Here is a 22708-nt window from a genome sequence, read left to right as displayed (position 1 = left end):
TTTATTTGTATTTTCTTTTATATTCCATTTTTCATTTCAAAAAGATGGACAATCAAACCTATTTCTCGATCTGAGGCCGAAACCTAAAACTGTGCTCGAGAGATAGCTGTCCATACACTAGTATTAGTTGCATAACAAAAATGCGTTCCTCGTCACTTTTATTTACTATTCTATTGAATAAAAGTAATTCATAATCATCCGGTATGAAATTTATGGTTTCTATTGGTGTAAATCCACGTAGGAAATGACGCATCCATTAAAGCTAAAGCATACGGCTTTATGGATGTAGATGGTGATATCTATACATATGGATCATGGATGATACTCAATACATCCAAAATACAAACGAGATGGATGCTTGTAAAATCTTCTAAGATGTTAATAGTAAAAGAATTGGAGTTGGTTGCCCTCTCGACGATGAAGCTCATCCCCCATCATCCAAATGAGAAGGATTCTACTTTGCGTTTTAAATGAAATCAACCCAACATTCCCCACTTGTATGACTGTTGCTGAGCACCCCGACTTTTTTTGTATGAATGGAACATTTTTCTATAAATCTCTATCTAAAAAGAACGCCCTTCTTGACGATCCTTTACTCCAACAACATTTCCTCGAAATTTCCAAAACGAACAATTTCAACGAAATTGAGGAGGTTTGCAAGTTAGCTTCTAAGATTGAGAAGTGTGCTAAGAATAAGAAGGCCGAAAAGGCAACTCCCAAGCCATTTTCAAAGTATAGAGTTCATTCCAGAATCCTTTCTATAAAGAAAACCCACCAAAAGGTGAAAACTCAAAGCAAGACAAGGGTAGAGGTCCTACTGATGTACTGAAAAAGAAGTGCTTCAAATGTCAGGGTTTAGGACACTTTCAAGCTGGATGTCCAAACTGGAGAGTCATGATTTTGAGAGAGGTTGAAGAGGTTCACATTGTAGAAGAAGGAGAAGACGAGATGCCAATCTATGATGAGGAATGTTACTTTGAAGAAAGGGTTAAACCTGATGAAGGAGAGCTTCTAGTGATACGAAGAGTCCTCTATGCAAAAGAGGGGGATCCTAATGACGAGCAAAGGGAGCAGATATTCCACTCAAGGTGCACGATCAAGGGGAAGGTATGTAGCCTTATTATTGATAGTGGTAGCTGTATGAATGTTGCATCCACAAACCTTATCAATAAACTTAGCATTCGGACCTCATCTCACCCAAATCCATACAAGCTTCAATGGCTAAATCAGGGATCTAACATGAAAGTAACCAAACAGGCCTACTCTCATTTTCTATTGGTAAGTCTTATCAAGATCAGGTTCTTTTTGATGTTACACCTATAGATGCATGTCATACGTTGCTTGGAAGACCTTGGCAATATGATAGACAAGTTTTGCATGATGGTTATCAAAACACCTACTCTTTTGTCATGAATAATAAGAAGGTAATCCTCGAACCGCTACCATCTACCCTACTGCAAAAACAAAAAGAACCAAGGCTGGTTACTATAGCTGAGAAAAGTTTATCTATGAATGAAGCACGAATAGAGAGAGCTATTTGCAAAGGTAAACTTGTTTATATTTTGCTACCGGTGGGAAACAGGTTCAATGATGATGAAACTCCTTTGCATGTTGTTGTCCGTCCGCTTTTAGAAGAGTTTAAAGACGTTTTTCCTTCTGATTTACCTCCTGAATTACCTTCACTTAGAGGTATTGAGCATCATATCAATCTAATTCCAGGAGCACCCTTCCTAACAAACCATCCTACCTATGTGATCCAGAAAAGACTCGAGAACTACAACGTCAAGTCCAAGAACTCATTGACCGTGGTTACGTACGTGAAAGCGTGAGTCCTTGCTCTCTTCAAGCTTTGTTGGTCCCAAAAAAAAGATAGGACCATGAGAATATGTGTTGATAGTAGAGCCATCGATAATATCACGGTCAAATATCGCTATCCTATTCCGAGGTTGGATGATATGCTTGACGAACTTCATGGTGCCAATTTGTTCTCGAAAATTGATCTTCGGAGTGGGTACCACCAGATCAGAATGCGTGAAGGCATTCAAAACAAAAGGTGGGTTGTATGAATGCTTGGGAATGCCATGTGGACTTCACAATGCTCCTAGTACTTTTATGAGGTTGATGAATGAGGTTCTTACACCTTTTCTTGGTGATTTCGTCGTTGTATACTTTGATGATATACTTGTGTACAGCAAAGGTGCAGAAGAACATACTCAACATTTGAGAAGAGTATTTGAAGTGTTGAGAAGCCAGAAACTCTATGGGAAGTTGGAGAAGTGTGAATTTTTCCTCTAAAAGTGATCTTTCTTGGTTATGTTGTATCTGAAGATGGAATTTCGACGGATAAATCAAAGGTGGCAGCAATCAAATCATGGCCAATACCTTCGAGTGCAATAGAAGTAAGGAGTTTCCATGGCCTTGCTTCGTTTTACAGGAGGTTTGTCAAGAATTTCAGCACTATTATTGCACCTCTCACTGAATGTATCAAACAAGGCTCTTTCGAATGGACTCAATCTGCCCAGAATGCATTTGAGAAAATTAGAGTGTTTGTGCACATCGCCTATCTTGTCCCTTCCAGATTTCAACCACTTGTTTGAGGTTGAATGTGATGCAAGCGTAGTTGGCATAGGGGCTGTCTTGAATAAACACCCTATAGCCTATTTCAGCGAGAAATTGAATGAATCAAAGAAGAACTATAATACGTATGACAAGGAGTTCTATGCTATTGTACGTGCCCTAGATCATTAGAGTCATTACTTGAGGCCAAAACAGTTTGTTCTACATTCTGATCATCAAGCCTTGAAGCATATAAACGGCCAAAACAAGTTAAATCCAAGACATGCAAAATGGGTAGAATTTCTCCGATCATTTATCTTTGTTTCAAAGTATAAAACAGGGAATTCTAACATTGTTGCAGATTCCCTTTCAAGGAGATATGTCATGCTTACTATTCTTGGGGCAAGAGTGCTAGGCTTTACTTTCATTAAAGAATTGTACCTAAATGATCCGGATTTTTCTAAAGTTATTCAAGAATGCAAAGAACGAGCTTGTGGCTCTCATTTCATACAAGACGGGTTTCTTTTCAAGAACAACAAACTTCGCATTCCTAAGAGGATCCATAAGGGAGCTACTAATTAGAGAGGCCCATGAAGGAGGATTGGCTGGTCATTCTAGCATCAACAAAACCCTTGGTGTATTACAAGAACATTTCTACTGGCCACACATGGAAAGTGATGTTACTGCTCTTATTGCTAGGTGTGCAACATGTCATCAAGCTAAAAGCCAGTTTCATCAAAGCTTGTATACTCCATTAAGTGTTCCTTCTCAACAATAGGAAGATATTTCTATGGATTTCATTGTGGCTTTGCCTCGTACTCAACGTGGAAAAAATGCTATAATGGTTGTGGTGGATCGTTTCTCCAAAATGACACTTTTTTCCGTGTCACAAAACAGATGATGCCATTCATGTTGCTGATTTATTTTTTAAAGAAATTGTACATCTTCATGGAGTCCCTAAAACCATAGTTTCTAACAAAGATGTCAGGTTCATGAGTTAATTTTGGAAATCATTGTGGAAGTTATTGGGCACCAAGTTATTGTTCAACACTCCCTATCATCCGCAAACGGATGGACAGACGGAGGTAACTAATCGAACACTCACAACCTTGCTAAGAAGTATGGTGAGCAAGTCCTTGAAAGATTGGGATGTTAAACTTTCTTTTGATGAGTTTGCTTATAACCGATCTCCAACTTATGCTATTGGATGCACACCATTTGAAGTGAACTATGGAGTGAATCCTCTCACCCCTATTGATCTGATACAACTGCCTAAGGGTAGTGAAGTTCACTTTGAGGCATCAACTCGAGCCAAAGAAATGCAAAAGATTCATGAACAAGTCAAAGTAAAGATTGAACATGTCAACAACTTGTACAAGAAAAAGGCCAACAAGCATCGCAAGAAGGCTCTCTTTGAAGCTGGAGATCTCATGTGGTTGCACTTAAAGGAAGGAAAAATTTCCTTTAAAAAGGAAGAACAAGCTAATGGCAAGAGGAGATGGACCATATAAGGTGTTGGCAAGGATTGGAGATAATGCCTACAAACTAGAGTTACCTGGGAATACAACAAACATATCAACAACTTCCAATGTTGGAGATCTTTCTCCTTATCTTGAAGATGGTCCATTGGAAGATTTGAGGGCAAATCCTTCCCAACCAGATGAGGTTGATACAGAGGCATCCATGTTATTTTCAGCCGGTACAAGAGCAGCCCATTTTATGTCTCCAGCTCACCTTGGGTTTGATTCAGACTCTTATTTTGGGTTCGAACAATTAAAGGGAGGAGTATAATTTGTTGGCAGCCCAAAGGAGATTAAGTTTTTTTCTCATTAATGCTTCATTAATAGTCCTTTAATTGCTTTCCAACTTTTGGTCTTTCTTTAGCCTTCTCATTTTTCAAGAGTTATGTTTATTTTAATCTTCCAGCCCTATATCTGCGGTTCCAAGTTGTAGCAGGAAGGCATCTTTATTTTGAATAATGAGTTACAATAGCTTGTGAAGCTGTTTTGAGTGTTCATACACAAAAGGAGTCGATTCTTGATTGTTGCTAGTGCGGTGGTGTTGCTTTATCACTAGTAACATCAACCTTCGCCAATTTCGTTAATCTTGGTGGTGTTTAAGTACTTTATCCTTGATCTAATCAGATTGTTAATCTCACCCTAGTCTTATCCCTCTTTTTACCCATCCACCTACGCATCAACTTGCTTTTTGGGTTTTAAAATATTACAAGTACTCATTGGGGCCATTGGGCTTTGACTTTTAGTTTTATCAAATGAAAAGAAGACAATATAAAGAGAAGTATTACTACTGCCATAAAGTTTATAAAAAATCCAAAGAAAATTGTTATGAAAGCAGATCATCTAAGGCCTATGCCTCGACATTGCCTCATGCCGAACCGAACCGCCTCACTAAGCCAAGGCGTAAGCCTCGTCTAGGGTCCAAGAGGAGCCGCCTTAGGTGCATTTTTGGGCCGCCTCTTGAGGCATACGCCTCAAACGATTTTTAAAACCATGAAACCAAAGGAACGATTTTTTGTAATTTGCTCAAAATTAAAATAATAATTACTTAACATATATAATGATTATTAAGAGAAGGTTTCAATTCAAACCATGCAAACCATAACCAACGCTTATATTAGGAAACAATCGAGATATTTATGGACAATGATTATGATTCATTCATTATGATTGAGATATTTATAGAAGATAATAGAGTTCGTTCATTATGATCATGGCTTTAGATTCGGAAACAATCGAGATATTTACGGAACCATGTATTTATTAGGATAGATGGACGGTTAAGATTGGTTTGTATGGTTTGTAAGAATTACATGGTTTGTATTTGAAACCTCCTCTAATTATTAAATATATAAATCATAAAATTATAAAAAACTTGGTTGGTAAGATAGTACTATGGTATTGGATCAGATCGGATCAAGATCTAACAGGTTTTATATGCAATTTCACGAATGTCTTTTAATTTGATGATCATATCCCAAGGGTATTGCTAACTAAAATTCAGCAGCTAGTTTGGTGGACAATTTGAGTCATGTCTAGTAGAGATGAATGAAAAAAGTATGTTAAAGATGTGATGTAGAGAGAACAATATAAGCATACTATATTCATAAGAAACTGTAATTTAGAAACATATGACTCGAGCCAGTTTTATATGACAGGACAAACTTGAACAGCCAATTACATAGTCATGAATTATTACCTGCGAATTATGGTATACAGCTCAGGCCTTGCTTTCATCCAATCATAAAAATTGAAATGGCCAGGAGATCTAAGATGATGCACTGCTCTCTCTATATGGAGATACACAGCAAAGCATATAAGATAGTAATATCTTTCCAGGTACTCAACGAAAAAAGAAAGCAATGCCTCCCTCTTCATCTCATCGGGTTGACGCAAAATACTATTTCGATATGTAGCAATAGCTTCACGTAAGTTCTGTAACACAACCGACAATGCACACTTGAGAGTTCATAATAGTCAAGAACCAACTGTTAGAATTAAGAGTTACAAGCCTCAAATCGTTGCAATGGAACTACTGGAAGATATAATCAGACTGCAGGCCCACAACTAAGTACATCAATTAACAACTTAATTAATGGACCATAACCATGTACCTAGTCCTGAGCATCGCTTCTCCAAAAACTTCTTTTAATGCTAAGTTGCTAACAAGACAACTAGCAATAAGAAGCTTTTACCTATCACAAAAGTTTTCTGAAATAAACTTGACAAAAATAAAGTTAAAGTATGCCAAAGAGATCAGGGAGAGGAGAAAAACCTGCATGGAGGCACACTTATCAATTACTTTGTCCACTTGTCTTTTGCCTTCAACACCACCCTAAAGGCATGTCAACATGAAGAAATTATTCATGACTTGTCTAGAAAAAAATTTGGCCAAGCTATAAGCAAAACCTTCATCAGCATACCTCTAACACCCGGATCAAGCTTCTTATGACAGTATATTCCCCTCTACGAAGTGCCTCCTCTGTGTTTAGCATGTTGTCACTTGCATTTGAGCCACATACAGAAACTTTTCCAATTGAGTTTGTCCTTGGGATGCCTAACAATAAGATACAAAAGAAAAATATGAAGTACATTGAGAGATGCAACAATTTTTGTTGATGTAAACAAACATTATGCTAGAAAGGGAGGAGTGAAAAACTGGACAAAAGCAAAGAAACAACTTCAGAAGGATGAATCTCTATTAATGACACTAATATATTTTGACATGACTCGCATGGATGAATAAAAAGAAACAGAGAGCAAGTAAAGATGAGGTATTAGAAAACCAGCCTAACCAGTGACCCAGTGTTCAAACCAAAAATGATGGTGAAAAAGTTCTAACAAGTGGCTGTTCGTGCTTTAGGAACATGTGCAATTCAATTTTTCACTTATACCAAAAAGCCTAGCAACTTGATGTTCATGTCCTACATATACAATGACATGAGACAAACATCTTCTTTCCTCTTGTAGTTTAGGAAGTAAAACTATTTATACCAAGAAATTTAGACCAACTTTAATGATCAACATAATGGAAAATGAATATAGCATGCAAATCAATAGACATTAGCGTCCCCTCTCTCCAAATCTGTACAAAACCAATAAACTGAAGAACTGAACACAAAACTGCAATTAGAAACTAAATCTATAGATCACATGATGTTAATGGCATGACAGTTCAATAATGAACTGTTGACCTATCCCCCCTGTAACTCAATGACAGGTAAATCAAAGGTACCCAGTATATCCCACTCGGAGGTTGGGGTAGGATGTATGCAGACCTTGTCTTTTTGTTTCTGTGTAAGACCCCCCCCCCCCACGGGCTTGTGAAAGGATTTCGGAAGAGCGTGTCAACAAACTTGAAAGTTTTGACGATTTTGAAAACAAACTGGATAGCAAACAACAAAGGAAGATAAGAGTAGAAAGGGTGTGCGCAAGCAAGCAACAAGGACGATAAACAATAAAGGCGGTAGTACTACTAACATATGTGAGAAAAAAAGGTTAGCACAAGCAAGGACAATAAAGCCAAGTATGAAAAGACTAAACAACTTAAAACAGAGTACATGATGTCAAGAGATCCCCTCCCTCTATCCCTCCTAGTAGTAATGGCATTGCTACCCTATTTGTCGGCTCTCTGATCCTCCCTAGTCAGTAGCTATCCAAGTTGATCATGAACTCTGCTACCCTAGCCCCTACAGAAAAAAAATCATCCCACGTCCTCATCCCCTCAACCATTATGTTCTCGACCCTCACTGATGCAGACATCTGTCTCCTACTAAAGTGTCCAAACCATGGCAGTTTTCCCTCTCTCTATATTTATCCGTGATAGGCGCAACTCCTAGCCCAACCCTAGAACCCCGTTCAGTATCCTTTCCAACATGGTCTGACCACATGTCCACCTCAGCATCCTCATTTCTACAACTTCCAGCTCCTTCTCATGCCCCTTAGTGGCCAACACTTAAACTGATACAACGAAGTAGGTCTGATGGTCACCATGTAGAATTTTCCCTTCAGAACCTTTTTGTCAACAATAATCATTATAAACCATCTAGTTCAACCACCTTGAATCATGCATTCCATATATTTGAAACAGTTTTTGGGAGCATCCATTGTTCCTCAATGTTGACTCCTACCCACTTTTACTACACTCCCTGCAGATATTGCATCATAGGTACTCGGTCTTAGAACAGCTATGCACAAGTCTTGGTTTCCACTGCCACCCTCCACTTCCCACTGCTCCAATTTGATGTGTACCTCTCTTTTCGTCTTGACTACTGGTGTGATGTCATCGACAAATAGCATGCACCACAGGACACCTCTTGAATCCCACGAGAAATCTCATCTAGGTTCACATCAAAGAGGAATGGGCTTAATTGCAACCCCTGGTGCATCCCTATCTCCATCAGGAAACACTTTGTGATGCCTATCGGGGTCCTCACACAAAGTCTTGTTTGCATGCACATATCTTGTATTGCCCTATCATGCCTCCATGGTACTCTTCTCTCCTCCAGGCTCCTCCAAATCACATCCTGAGGTACGCTATCATAAGCCACAAAATCGATTCAATCAGCACCAACAGGTGATGGCAACAAGATTGAAGCAGAAGCGACAGCACTAAATCATCAACCAATGACAACGAAACAATTATTCTGTGGATCAGTAGCGGCAACAATGGGATCTCTGGGTTTTATGAGAATGGCAAAGAGGGTTAGGGTTCGCTTAATCGTAATTAAGCTATGATACCATGTAATTTTGAGAAAACAGCATATTGTCTAGTTTAATGACAAAACTACAAGATAGAGTTTAAATGCGTACTTTGTTTCTTATTGATACGAAACTAATCTAAAAGTATAAGAAAATAGTGTACCTTATCTGTAGCTATATTATTCTAACTTACAGCTATATTATCTAAACCGGCTGCATACTTTTATGTGTTATCTAATTTCATATTTCCAATTCTTTCTTGGCATTATTGATCTTGTAACACACAGATCATGATGAACTCCCCACAAGAGTCAATTGAAAAGATAAATAATATATTTTGCTCGTATAATCCCAAGTATAGACTCAAGAATTCAGAAGTTACAATCCACAACAAACATGCCCAATCCAAAAAAATTAATAATACTAGTAGCAGTACAGTAATACTAATGCTTAAAATAATAATAATAATAGTAACAAAAAGAAAGAAATGAATAGAATAGAATTGAAAGAAACAAAGTGGGATTGAAAGTATTCGCTCCATCCAATTGCCTCCAGGACTACTACAAAACTTCAGTGTCCCTAAGTTGGAGATTAACCTACAGAAATACCCAGGAAGTGCCAGACCATAAAATTATACGAGCATGATACGATAGAATGTATCTGAAACCGAGGCTGATAACAAGAAAAAACTACCAGAAGCTCCTATTAGGTTGAAATAGATCAATGTAGCAATCACCATCCCTGTGGTAGTACGTCCACGCCCCATTTGACAATTGAAGATGATCTCTGTCTTCACATCAGCTTTGGAAATTCGATCAACCTACAAAAAATGAAAGCAGAAACCATATAAGGAGCAGATTACATATATGCAGATTCATTTTCATTAAATGAAATAAGTGCCATGCTTGTGGTGTAACTGCTGCTAATTATAGCATCTCCCTCCAGATAATCATGCTGAAACTACCACCATCGAATTTAGAAACTGTCTTGTACGAGTCAACTCCTACACAATGAGATTGAGGGCACTTGTATACTAGCAAGTGTTCAAGAGAAATCTTGTAAATTTAAATAGGATTTGCATTCTCTTGTTTTATGAAACAACTAGATTTGATAAAATACAAGACAACAACCCATTTCTTACTATGGTATGGTCTTTTTATAAATTATAATATCTGCTTTCAACGTCTTTTATAAAGCACTAATATAAAAGGAGTTCATATATACATTAACCTATCTAAAAGCAAAGACTTCTTCTGCATCTGCGCCATGTCGCCACCTAGGAAATTGCTTCTCATATGATTGTGGATATAATTGGGTTTTGATTGCTTAAAGAAAAATCCTTTTCATTAAATTAAAATTTCACTATTCACTTCCTTCCACAACTCATCTGATACCTTACGAATATAAAACCAGAACCCATCTTTTAACTTCGTATGGTTCCACATAATCTTCGCTTCACCTTCTTTTACATAGCACTAACATAAAAGGATTTTGAATATATTAACACACACACACACACACACATATATATATATATATATGTTAAGCTATCTACAAGTGCACAGTCTTTCGCATCTTGCTCCATTTAGGAAATCACTTTTCACACGGTTGCTAAAAAATTGGGTTTTAATTAAGTGATTGTTGATGAAAACTCTCAATAAGTAGACTCAATGATGGGCCATGCACCAAAACAATAACCGTGTAAACCCTAATACATCTGTATTATAATTATAATGTTTCTTACTTTGCAGTTGGTACTCTTTCTACCACTATGTTAATATACAGATGGTTTCAAAATAAACATTTATCAATATAGAACACTCGTATCAATAAAATGTGGTATCTAATAAGTTCTACCTACTATTGGGCCAAAAATTGAAATTCTTGATCAATGGAGGAACAATATCACCATTTTTGTTCAATAAGATACCAAAGTGAATGATTGACTCATTCAATTAAGAACAAAAGCTCATTGGTTTTTCTTTCCCTATTGAGTGAACCTATTAGCGGAATCTAATTAGTTAAAATGAAAGTAAAAGTTTTATAAGATTATTGTTCACCCTTGATCAGAAATCCTTTCAATTGGCTAGAATCTCCGGATCCTACGAGTGAATCGAAAGTTAGATCCTGAGTTGAGAACCAAAACTAGGCGCAAAAAACCAACCAGACTACCTAGTCGATAAATCAAGAATACAGAAAAAAAACAGCAATTGGACCTTATAATGCAACACATAATATGGCTATATTTGCCACTTTTCAAGCTGGACATGAATGTCAATCAAGAGTTACTATAGCATATGATGTATCCTATTACAGAAGAGTTGTCATGTTTAATTTGAAGTATGCTTGAGCCATAACATAAGCATGAACATATGTGTAGTTCAAAATATGTTTGAGCGATAACACAGGCATGTGACAGAGTGGACTTCATGGAGTACAATGCCTGGAGATGTTTCAATAGCTTTTTCAAAGTCTTACATTTCATAGCTGCTGACATGACATTCAATTTCATGTCATTGAAAAAAGCCATCAAAATAACCGCTGATGGCATGATGGAGGGTCATAGATCCAGTCATGTCCCTTCAAGGCTCCACTCTACTGGTAACAACCACTCAACATAACTAGAAGCATTGGGCTTTCATCAGGGTATCCAAAACTGAGTTATAATCAATTACTCCAGCCAAGACCTTTTATCTATTTTCAGAAATATTTGTATCATCAGATCTATCCTGCAGCTCAGAAATATGTTCTTTTATAACCTTGCGAGTTGCAAAAAACTTTTGGGTGCACTAGTTTTTGTTTGGTTGTACCTTATAACTCTCTTGCTAATGCACAATTCTATCAAGTATAACATGTTGGGTATACAACAATGACAAAGGATGTTGCTTCCATAATTTGGACAATAACTGCTTCTAGGTCCCCCACACATTATTTGATGGACAAGATTGTCATGAAACAGAGCATCATATCACTATTGTGAGTTCATGTTCCAAGGTTGACAAACATGTTGGTTAACCCGAACTGAGCCTTGCAACCAATGAATGAACATGGCCAACTTGCCGTTGACTGAAACCCAGCTTAGGCTCAACTGCAAGCACCAAGAGCTTAATCAACCTAGATCATTCAGGTTAAGCCTAGCTAACAAGCATATGACCTTATATACTGCCAAAAAAATGCAAAAGGCCATGGTAGATTGAGAATTCTTTTCATCTAAAATCTCCAACGCAGAACCCAATATAGATATCTTGGTTATAAATAAAATCCATAAATTGTAAAAGAGTCGCTAATAGAGAACAATACACAAGGGAAGAAGGTTAAAGCCAAAACCTGAAACGGAAAACAGAACTCACCAATATATCAAAATCCTGTTCTTTGGGTGATTTTTCATCTGTTACTGGGATGCGTTCATAGTCGACAAGGAACTGCCTTGTTTGCAGCTCCAAATACACCTACAGTGGAGAAAAAAATACAAATAGATATAAGCAATGTTCAAAACGGCTATGAGGCGTGGCGTGGCAGCGAGGTCAAGCCTTAAGCCTTACACGCCACGGCGAGGACGCGGCATTTTTCAAAGCGTGACATAAGGCGGCAAATTTGTATGTCATATATAGAATTATATATACATATATGTTTTCTATATATTTTTCAATCAGATAATGATATTAAAAAATTTATATTCATATAGAAGAAGAAAAATTATATATATTATTATAAAAATAGTTTTTGATTAAATATTTATAATATAACTTAGAAGGGTAATTTTACAACTTTGTTTTAATTGTGAGTCCATGAAGTGAGTGATGTGATTAGATAAATCTATAGAAATGTAAAATCTACAGTTAAAAATGTGAAAGCTAAAAAAACTAAAAAAAGTCACGCCAAACGCACACCATGTCATGCCTTGGCATGTCTTAAGGCGCCATGGCGTGAGCCACACCTTACAGGAACGCTATAGGTCTTTTCGTAACGGCGGAGACGCGTCTTGCACCATATTGAGCCATGGCAGACGCCATGACGCACCTTTTTGAACGTTCAAAAGACCATTTGCTTCTATACAGAAAAAGTAGCATCTATGTACCTGCAGTGGTGTTTTCACAGATTCGGGTGTAACTGGCTCCCACTGGTCCACCATCTGACCATCTGGCAGTTCATCGGTTACTAGGATCTTATTTCCATATCTGTTTAGTAGCGCATTGAGATAATATGATGACTAACGAAGAGAAATGGTTATACACAAAAATATGTAAAAAAGAATACCTTGCAGCTTCTAGCAATATGTCTTCCCTCAACCGATCTTCCATTTGCTCTACTCTTGCCCTATTGATGCCCTATTCATAACATGAGAGTTTAGATACAAAATCTAGAGCCTTGGACATGCATTATTGAGCACTAGAAGGGTACTCGCGTAATGCAGCGAGATACATCTCGATATTAATGTTCTATTTTATTCTTTGTCTCTGTCGATGTTATAATACGATTTTATGTGTTTTTAAGAAAGCAATAATGATTTTATTGTTGGATAAAATATAACTTTGAAAATGTCATAAAAATTTAAAAATATATATATATCAATGTTAATATCAAATCAATTATTTAAAAGTTCTCATTTTTATGTAATTTTTTTTATTATAATTTAATTTAGGTTTAATAATGAAATAATTTATTTTTGGTTTATTAATATAACATTTTATAATATTAATACTTAAGTATTCTGTTAGAATTCAATGATTATCCTAATTATATTTTTTATATTTAAAATGAGATGTTTATCCTATATTTGATTATGTTTATCTGCAGTCAGTTATACGAATTCAGATATAAAGCTTTAATAAGTTGTACTTACGCACAATCTACTTGTAATCTTGAGTTTTAAGTAACATGCATTAATAAACAGTATTTTATGCATAAAAAGTGGTTTTTAAGAGTTTTGTAGTTTTAAGTAACATGCGTTAATAAACAATACTTTATGCATAAAAAGTGGTTTTTAAGAGTTTTGAGTTTTAAGTAACATGCATTAATAAACAGTACTTTATGCATAAAAAGTGGTTTTTAAGAGTTTTTGTAGTTTTAAGTAACATGCATTAATAAACAGTACTTTATGGATAAAATGTGGTTTTTAAGAGTTTTGAGTTTTAAGTAACATGCATTAATAAATAGTACTTTATGCATAAAAAGTGGTTTTTAAGAGTTTTTGTCAAATGCTTTATCTATACTATAGTATAGATTAAGAGTTTTTGTCAAATGCTTTATAATATAGTATAGATATACCACAGAACAAAATGCATTATGTGGTACATGGTTCCATCAGAGCAAGTTGAAGCTTAACTTAAGGCCTTGTGAAACCACAACTCTTAATACCATGTAAATAACGAGTTCATCTATAAGTTTAGCCTAGCAGATGAGAGACCTAATATCAGTATTAAGCTTCGGGTGATTTAAATAAGATATTAAAATATAAAGAGTCTGAAGTTCCAAATGAAAGCTTTATGCCCTTAGAAGAATAGACAAAGTTTATGTAACAATTTGAACTACATGGGAATTGACAAGCAAGGGAATCAGCAAGAGGTTCACAAACAAAAGTGATACAATGCCTCCCAATAGATTCTTAAATAACTTTTGTCTTTTATTAATTTAGGATGCATGTTGAAGCATGGATGGCCCTGTAAGATGAGGAGGTGGAGAGAAGAAAATGGATGTCACTCCTTTTGTTTTTCAATGAATTACAACAGAATTACTGTGAAAATTTCATGGTGTCAGAGCTCTGAAGGTGTTTTTCTTTTAATCAACAGCTGCTGCTTATTTGTCGGTGATAATCAATCAATAGCCGGAGCTCAATATGTCGGAGTCCGAACTAAATACCTCCACTGTCATGTCAGTACTTGACTACTCTCGATCATCGATGCAAATCACTGTGCATTTTTTGAATGTAAAAAACCATCTTGAATGGTCGCAATATGTGAAACTCGCCATTGATGGTCGAGGTAAGTTGACCTTCTTGACCGAGGAAACATCAAAACCCGGCCTCTTCTGATCTAGGATATTGTAAATGGTGTTCTAAAAACTCTTTAGTAACCGTGTGGCTACTCAATTCAACACCTATTGTCGATACTACGTAGCAGTCAAAATTTGTACGTCAAATAACATCAAAAGTGTTGGTTTCAGCAATTTTTGGATATCAAACGGACCTCCCCAGAAGGTTAAAAAATGAATAGATCCAATGTCGCACTCAGTAAAGATCCAGCCGCACCTTCCGGTAACGGCTACCTTGTTACGACTTCAGTCCAATCATCCTCAAAAAAGGAACCTTTGCTCTCCCCAACCATTTCACCATTTGAGTGAGACTTTTTGAAAAGAGTTGCTCTAAGGAGAGCATAGTATGATGCATGTGCATTGCCAAGCCATATATGTTCATGAAAACAACCAAGGAAGGGTAGGATTCTGCTTTGGCCACATAGTTGGACTTCAAGAACCCTTCCCAAATCTTTGAAATTAAAACACATCTGTGGTGTTACCTCTTACTACAACGAGATGGTAACATTATGGCAAGAGTCAGATCAATGCCGCAATGATGTGTAGGAGAATGATTGTGTGTTCATGTTCCTGGCTGGAGTTCACCCAAATCTCGATAAAGTTCCTGCCTAAAGCCTCTTTCATCCATTCAAGAAGTTTTTTCAGAAGTAAGACTTGAAGAAAGCCAAAGATAAGTGATGATGAATAGGATCCAATCTGTTGATGTTGGGGAAACAGCAACCCTACTTATTTGTGGCAAGAAACAAGGGAGTGATAAAAAAAAAACCTATATGACCATTGCAAGAGGTTATGGCATACTCAAGACAAATGTTGGGAGCTTTATGGCAAGCCTATAGGCCGGATGACCAAGTTCTCATAGAGCCCTTCACACCACAACTGAAATGACTCAAGACACTCAAAGCCAACCAGGGCAGCCTCAATTTACAAAGGATCAGATTGAGCAGCTCCTAAAATTGCTTAAAACCAGACTATGTCTTCTTCTGCTAACCCATCTTGTGGCTATATGCCATTTGGTAAAAATACCCATTCATCTTTTCATGTGCTTACAAAATACATCAGCTTGGATCATTGATTCAGAAGAATCTGATCACATGACTTCTTGTTCAACTCTTTTCTATTCTTTAAGCCTCGTGCAGGAAATAAAAAGGTGTGAATCGTTGAAGGCACTTTTTCTGCAATAGCAAGAGTTAATGAAATAAAAATATCACCGGACTTCATTCTTTCCAGTGTCCTACATGTTTCAAAACTCTCCTGTAATTTCATCTCTATTCATGAATTCGTTGTTGACCTCAATTGTTGTGCCCTGTTCTCTTCTTCCAATTGCATTTCTCGGGTAGGATGATTGGACATGCTACTAGTGTGATGGATTCTACATACTAGATGAGAGAACACACTCAAATACAGCTACCAAGAAGACTTCTTGCTTCAACACCACTTCTGATTTGGTAACAAGATTTATTTATGGCACTTTAGACTAGGACATCCAAGTTTTTCTTATTTAAAACATTTGTTTTTTGTGTTATTTGGTAATAAAAACAAAAACAAGAAGGGTATGTGTTGGGAGCGTTAAATAATTGGCATGTTCAACAAATATCAACTACTAACAAAGTAACAATTACATATCTTTGTGACAAGTTAAGCCGCATTTTTGAACGATGTTATCAGCATATTCTAGAACTTCGACTTACTTTTTCAATATACTTAGGTTCAGGACATTAAACAATCAACACAATATAAACTTTTTAGTATTTAATGGGATAATTATAGGACTTCTAGTAAAGCACACCATCTGCCAGTGAACAATGTGATTAGTAAGAATATTGTGACAAGTCGAGACAAAATTCATAACCCAATCCCATTACCATCCTATAATTTGTCTGCAATTCAACAACCGCAAAGTCACTTTTTTTTATCAAACTATTTCTTTATCATTGCTATTTTTTTACTTTTAAGACCGAGTACAATACAATGTCATAAGCTCCAATTATAGCATAGGTATTACAAAAAGCGATTCTTTTTTGTATACTTATAGTTCAAGGAAGTGGGAAAAGCCGAATATTTCACATAGCGCTTTTAATCAATATGATTTATTTCGTACCCTTCGCTCCATAGCTCTTTTTAAAAAATTTCCTCTTTATTTGGTAATAAGCCTACTTTCGAATTTTGTTTTCTCTGTAATCAAGTAATTGGTAATTTTCAGCAACCCAACTTAATGGCTCCATTTAAAAACCATTAAGTTGGTCACGTACCAGGAACTTGACCATTTTTAGAAGGGGAAATGGTGATTTTCCTATCATCCTCCTCAAACTTAAATATGAAACAATAAATCTCAAGAACACCAAATAGAATCAAACATCTTCCTCTTGTCTCCTGAATATTAAAAGGAAACTATTCATCCTCTTCAACATTCAAGGAGACCAACATACAGATATGGTATCACATTATTATTGTTATAAAAAAAACACCGAGATAAATGAACAAACCCTAGATATTTTGTTCAATTTTCTATCATCCTTAAACTTCTCTCAAAACACACCCTAATATCATTTCCCAGGGTGTTCTCATATACCATGTTTCCAAGTGTTGAAAAGTTTTCAAAATACTACAAGTTAGTGCGCAATCCAATTTACTCTGTTCAATTAAACAGATATCGAAATAGCGTTAATTGTTGTGTGGATCTATTAATAATATATAAATCTTGTTAATTAGCTAGTTATTTGGTAGTCTTGATGATAGCCATTTGTTTAGATTTGATTTAACCAATTAGGTCTCGATTTAATCAAAAACTTCTTACCACATTATATAATATGATTGCCATGTGAAACTTTCTATTCTTATTGTCAAGTCCATCAATTATTCATACAAAGTGATGTTGGTTTTCTCCTGATAGACAACAACAAGAGTTGTCCCTTTTGGGAGGTTTCCAAAACGTTGTTCAGATTGGAGTCGATAGGGCTTTTAAGAGGTGATAGAAAAAGCAACTAAAGATGCAACTGATTGCCTTTAAAAGCCAAGAGAAGACCTGATAACAAAAGTTGGAGGTTTACTAGGGTCATGACTTGTTGCTTTTGCGACCAATGGAGATGTAGTTTCACTGTCAATTGTTTTGAGGTTAGCAATTGGCGGTTCCCTTGAAGAAATATCATCTTTCTTAATTATTGTAACTTGAAGTAATGATGAATAATGATAGACCCAAAAAGGATTGGTAGACTAATCAAGGGTTTTACCATCTCTTTATGCATAACTTAATTGTTGATGTTCAGATCTTTTTGCTCTAGATTTAAGTCGGTCATGAACGGCAAAAGTGTGATTCACCACATAGTTCAATGGCAGATGGTGTACATGACAATGTTTCAGTACTCATAAAATAATAGTCTTAAAAAAGTGGCAACAAGAAGTTAGTTTTGTTCAAAATAATCTTTAACGGGGTGACAAAGTGGTTTTAAGAAGAGCAACCAATTACGAGACACATGGTTATAACAGGTACAAACTGAAGTTCAAAGCAAACACATAATCAATCTAATATATGAAGCCAAAAGGACAACAAAGCATTGTGGTTTGAGTAGAAAAAGAGAGAGAGAATAAGCACACCGTGTATTCAAGATTGGAGAAGGGTCTCTCAACCTCACGCAAGACAAATGGCCGTCCATTAATATAAACCACCTGTTTCAATAATTTTTTTAGCAATGTTATATAATGCAGAAGGTGCACCAAGACACAAAGATCACCCTAGGACCAAGGAAAACGCAAGGCACGCACACATATGTATAGGTATATACATATTTATAGATATCTACATATCATACGCACAAATCAAAACATTGTGCATGTCTATATGTAGATATTTATACATATATACACAGGGTTGGGTTCACGTGAGACCAGGTTGTTTTCGTGAGACCCGTGAGACCACATTTTTACACTTGAAACTTCACAGCAAAAACACTGTGAAGGTTTAAAAAAGTCGAACCTTCACAGCAAAAACACTCTGAAGGTTACCTTCACAGCATTTTGCTGTGAAGTTTCAAGTGTAAAAAGATGGTCTCACGGGTCTCACGAAAGCAGGCTGGTCTCACGTGATCCCAAGTCTATATACATATTGGGTCATTTAGAGATGTATACATACATATTAACATCAACAACATAAATCATTCAGGCATCAAATTACCATCAACTACCAAATCATCACTTAGCATTACCAACATCATATCCATCAATTCCATTCCATAATTTCAAGCCCGTAAGCAATTTCATTAGAAAAGAACTGAAGTGAAGGTCAAAGACAAAAAGGCCATCCTGAAGTAAAGTGAATGCCCTCAAGGTTCATTTTTCGATATTTCTCTTTTGTGTAGTATATTAGTTAAAAGTAGTTAATGGTCTAAAACTCATTTAAACTTGAAAAGGCCAACTAAGAATAATTATATTCATAAAATACCCACAATTGACTTTTCCCTTGCTTGACTAAATCTTGCACCTTGGAGAATGAGGGACATGCCTTCTCAAGGTTGGCCTCATTCTAGGCAAGGCCTCAAAGTTGCACCTTGAGGTTCTCATGTCTAAGCATGTGCTTAGGTGCACCTTTCACAAGAATGAGTGCTAGATACATAGGATGGGTGTTGAGTCAATATTTTACTGCTTTTAATATGATACAAGAACTGAATGGCCACACCCATGTCCCTAATACGAAATCTAAGCTTGACAAAGCAACCATTGTGGCTCCTTTCACCATACATCATATGTGTACAGTGTACTCTCCAATGGGTTATATGAGCTTATTTTGATTTTTCAATTGGCAATTATTGAGCATGGCTTGTTCAAGAAAAAGTTTAACCTTTTGATGAAATCTAGTGAAGTAAATATCGTTGTCAAAGTAACTTCACAATCGCGTTACTACAATTGTCACCTCTTAATGTGTAGGCATCATTGCATTATTGTCATCATTGATCTTCATCATTTATTCATGATTAATCGGCATCATTGTAGTGAATGGTTATTGCCTTCACATTGTTTTCATTTTCTATTATGATTCATTGGTACTCATCGTCTATTGTCTTGGATTACTCGAGAAAATGGGAGGTATGCACAAAGTTAATGAGATTGAATGTCATTATATTTTTGAATCGCCCATGCCATTTTAATTAGACTACAGAAATTGAGCAACATGTGATTCCTTAAGATATATTGACTTGATCCGTTCATCGTGATATTTTGAGATTGTTATAAGCGTTTTACAAATTAACATAGGGGAAAAATCTTTGATACCTTGCTGATCAGTTTTCAACGGTTAGTGAGGACACATGATGCTCTTGATTCTTCTAGGCTTTCCCAACTAACACGGCCTTTTAGGTTTCTTTAATTGTACTCTTTTGTATTCCATTTGGTTACTACAATTTCTATGAACTGTAAATATAAGAAGGAAGTCAGTAACCGAAAACTTTAGTTTGGTCTTTGTTGGTTGTCAAATCCCATTTGGCCCTTCCGATCTGCAGATCTGTTATGATCCCTAAAGTTGATAATTTTCAGCTTTCTATAGCAAGGAACAACAGAATTATACTGATGAACCTATTATTATACTTGATTCTTTCAACATGTCTTTTGCATCCTTTTCTTTCCTAGTCATGGTTTTATTTTCTATTCAGATTCATATCCACAACATGTTTTCAAGGTTGGCACCTACCTTCTTTCCTTAGATAGGTAAGTACCTGCATATTATAACTACCAACTATAAGAAGTCAACTAGTACTTAGCCAATGGCAATGGAGTTCTAGCTACAGGCTATGATGAAATAAAGTGAGTTTCATGGGAAGACATTTAGTCTAGGGACCAGTATGACTCATAAGTTCTTAGAACAATAATTCATCATCGACAATTAAATTAACTTAGTATTATAAAAGCATTTGCTAAACTTATTCTCAAGGAGGTACGCATGTGTATATATAAAAATATATATCTAAGGAGAAGATTTTAGTCTTTTATGGTTCTTATAAAATGTGGAAATTAGTAAATATAAAGAAAAAACCATAAATGGTAGTGTTACAAAAATATTTGATTGGCTCACTATTTATAAGATTGATCATTATTTATTTCAACATGTATGTTATGCATTTTGATTATTTATTTCAACATGTATGTTATGCATATTGAACCAATCCTCTAATCCCAAGTATGAAAGTAGACAATGTGAAAATAACACTAGTTTTAAAACTTGTATGCTTCTGCTCTCTGCCAACGGAAGTTCTCTAGCACCCCAACATCCATAACAATACATTTTAAATAGTGTGAGTAATTATTTAGGACATCTTTTCTTACATGTTGCCTACACAACAAGACCTGTCAATGAGTTATTGTGATAAACCTGTGGAAGCATAAAAAGATAAGAAGGTTTGCCAATTTTTAGAAAGTATTGATGTAAAGAAGGGGAAGCACTATACTGGTTCCTCGCGAAGGTTGATCCAAAGAACATTTGCTTGCTTCCCATCCATTTGAGCCCCAAGATATGTAAGAACATTCCGAATCCCATCAATAGTTGGGATCGCAACACCATGCACATGCAATGATTCGGCCTGATAATTTTCATGCAGCAAAACCAGCCATTCAATGGTTCAATAAAGGAAAATATAATGTACGAAAGGCAGAAAAGCCTCCAACAAACACACACTACAAGAATAGTGAAGAAAAGCAAAAACATAGCATAAACAAGTGGGAACTCGTCAAACTAATCACTCATTTATGAAATTAAAAACCAAAGGCATAGTGGGGCACAAATACAATGCTAAAGGACCAAATGATTTCTGTTTAAAAAAAAAGACCAATTTGTTTCTAGGCCACTACAAATAATATGCAATACCATCAAAATCTGCAGCACGATTCCAGTAAGTAATATACCCATATAGGTATCCTTTTCTTGTTGTCTAAATAACAAAACGGCGGTGTCATTACATCTATAAAGTGTGGAACGAGAAATTAGGCACTAAAAGATTTAAAAAGATCGTTGCTTGTAACGCCAAGAAAAGAGGGGTGCATCTGAAAATATTCAGAAAGAGGAAGAAACAATAAAAAAGTAAGAAAAACCTGACGATAATTTGGGGCACCGTCGATTTGGGGAGACAATCGCTTGTTCTGACATCCGGGAAAATGGTCGCTCTTGAGAATGGTCTTTTTCCCAAGCACGGATCCATCTCTTTGCTTCATCACCTGCTCCGGCTCTTTGGGTATTGACATAGCCCGATCGATTCCTATCTATCCGAGTATCTGACCTAAGTATATATAGTATGCCGACGATGATGACGATGTTCCTTCTTCAAAATTGAGACTGGTAATACTAAATCGGTACCTGTAAGATACACTTGAACGACTACTTTGAATCACCCCCACAGTTGATTTACCACAAGAAAAGATGGTGAGTTGGGATTCATTCAGGGATTCGATGGAAGACTAGCAAACCAAACTATTAGATGGAAGACTTAGGCAAAGAGAAGAAGGGTGGGATTCATAGACGGCGGTACGGCACAGACAGACAGTAGTAACAACAACGAAAACAAAGAACGAATTGGGATGGATAATTTGCTAGTGGTGTAGATTTTTTCTGGAAGAGCATTTTTAATGTGCAAACTTCTTTGAGATTTATTAGTGAGTTAATCCAATTGATTTTCTTTTACATTTATTTATTTCATGTTCTATTAATCATAATTAATTTCTATTTTATTTAAAATAACAAGAAATTATACCAGGTGTAATAAATAACGGAAATAACAATCTGTCTATATCTATATCTATATCTATACTATATTATAAAGTATTTGGCTAAAACTCTTAAAAACTCTTAAAAACTCTTAAACTCTTAAAACTCTTAAACCCGTTCATCCCTAAACAATTTCATCCCTATCCGATTTCATCCCATAACT

At 36.0% G+C, this 22708-nt stretch overlaps 1 protein-coding gene across 2 annotated transcripts in view; it reads right to left on the bottom strand.

The window, feature by feature from the left end:
* Nucleotides 1-22367, bottom strand: part of LOC112517895 (paladin) — a 37156-nt gene extending 14789 nt beyond the window's left edge. For both annotated transcript variants that reach the window (XM_025125270.1, XM_025125272.1), the window contains exons 1-10: nucleotides 21876-22367; nucleotides 21236-21367; nucleotides 18396-18467; nucleotides 13032-13102; nucleotides 12853-12952; nucleotides 12125-12223; nucleotides 9468-9594; nucleotides 6497-6630; nucleotides 6349-6408; nucleotides 5773-6008 (exon numbers count right to left, since the gene is read on the bottom strand). In XM_025125270.1, coding sequence (XP_024981038.1) covers nucleotides 5773-6008; nucleotides 6349-6408; nucleotides 6497-6630; nucleotides 9468-9594; nucleotides 12125-12223; nucleotides 12853-12952; nucleotides 13032-13102; nucleotides 18396-18467; nucleotides 21236-21367; nucleotides 21876-22025 — 1181 coding nt within the window. In that variant the 5' untranslated portion in view covers nucleotides 22026-22367. The remainder of the gene's footprint in view (nucleotides 1-5772; nucleotides 6009-6348; nucleotides 6409-6496; nucleotides 6631-9467; nucleotides 9595-12124; nucleotides 12224-12852; nucleotides 12953-13031; nucleotides 13103-18395; nucleotides 18468-21235; nucleotides 21368-21875) is intronic.
* Nucleotides 22368-22708: the final 341 nt, after the last annotated feature.

This window comes from Cynara cardunculus (genome assembly GCF_001531365.2).
Source record: "Cynara cardunculus var. scolymus isolate 2C chromosome LG 9, CcrdV1, whole genome shotgun sequence".
Lineage (NCBI taxonomy): Eukaryota > Viridiplantae > Streptophyta > Magnoliopsida > Asterales > Asteraceae > Cynara > Cynara cardunculus.
This window is presented reverse-complemented; position numbering and strand designations above follow the sequence as displayed.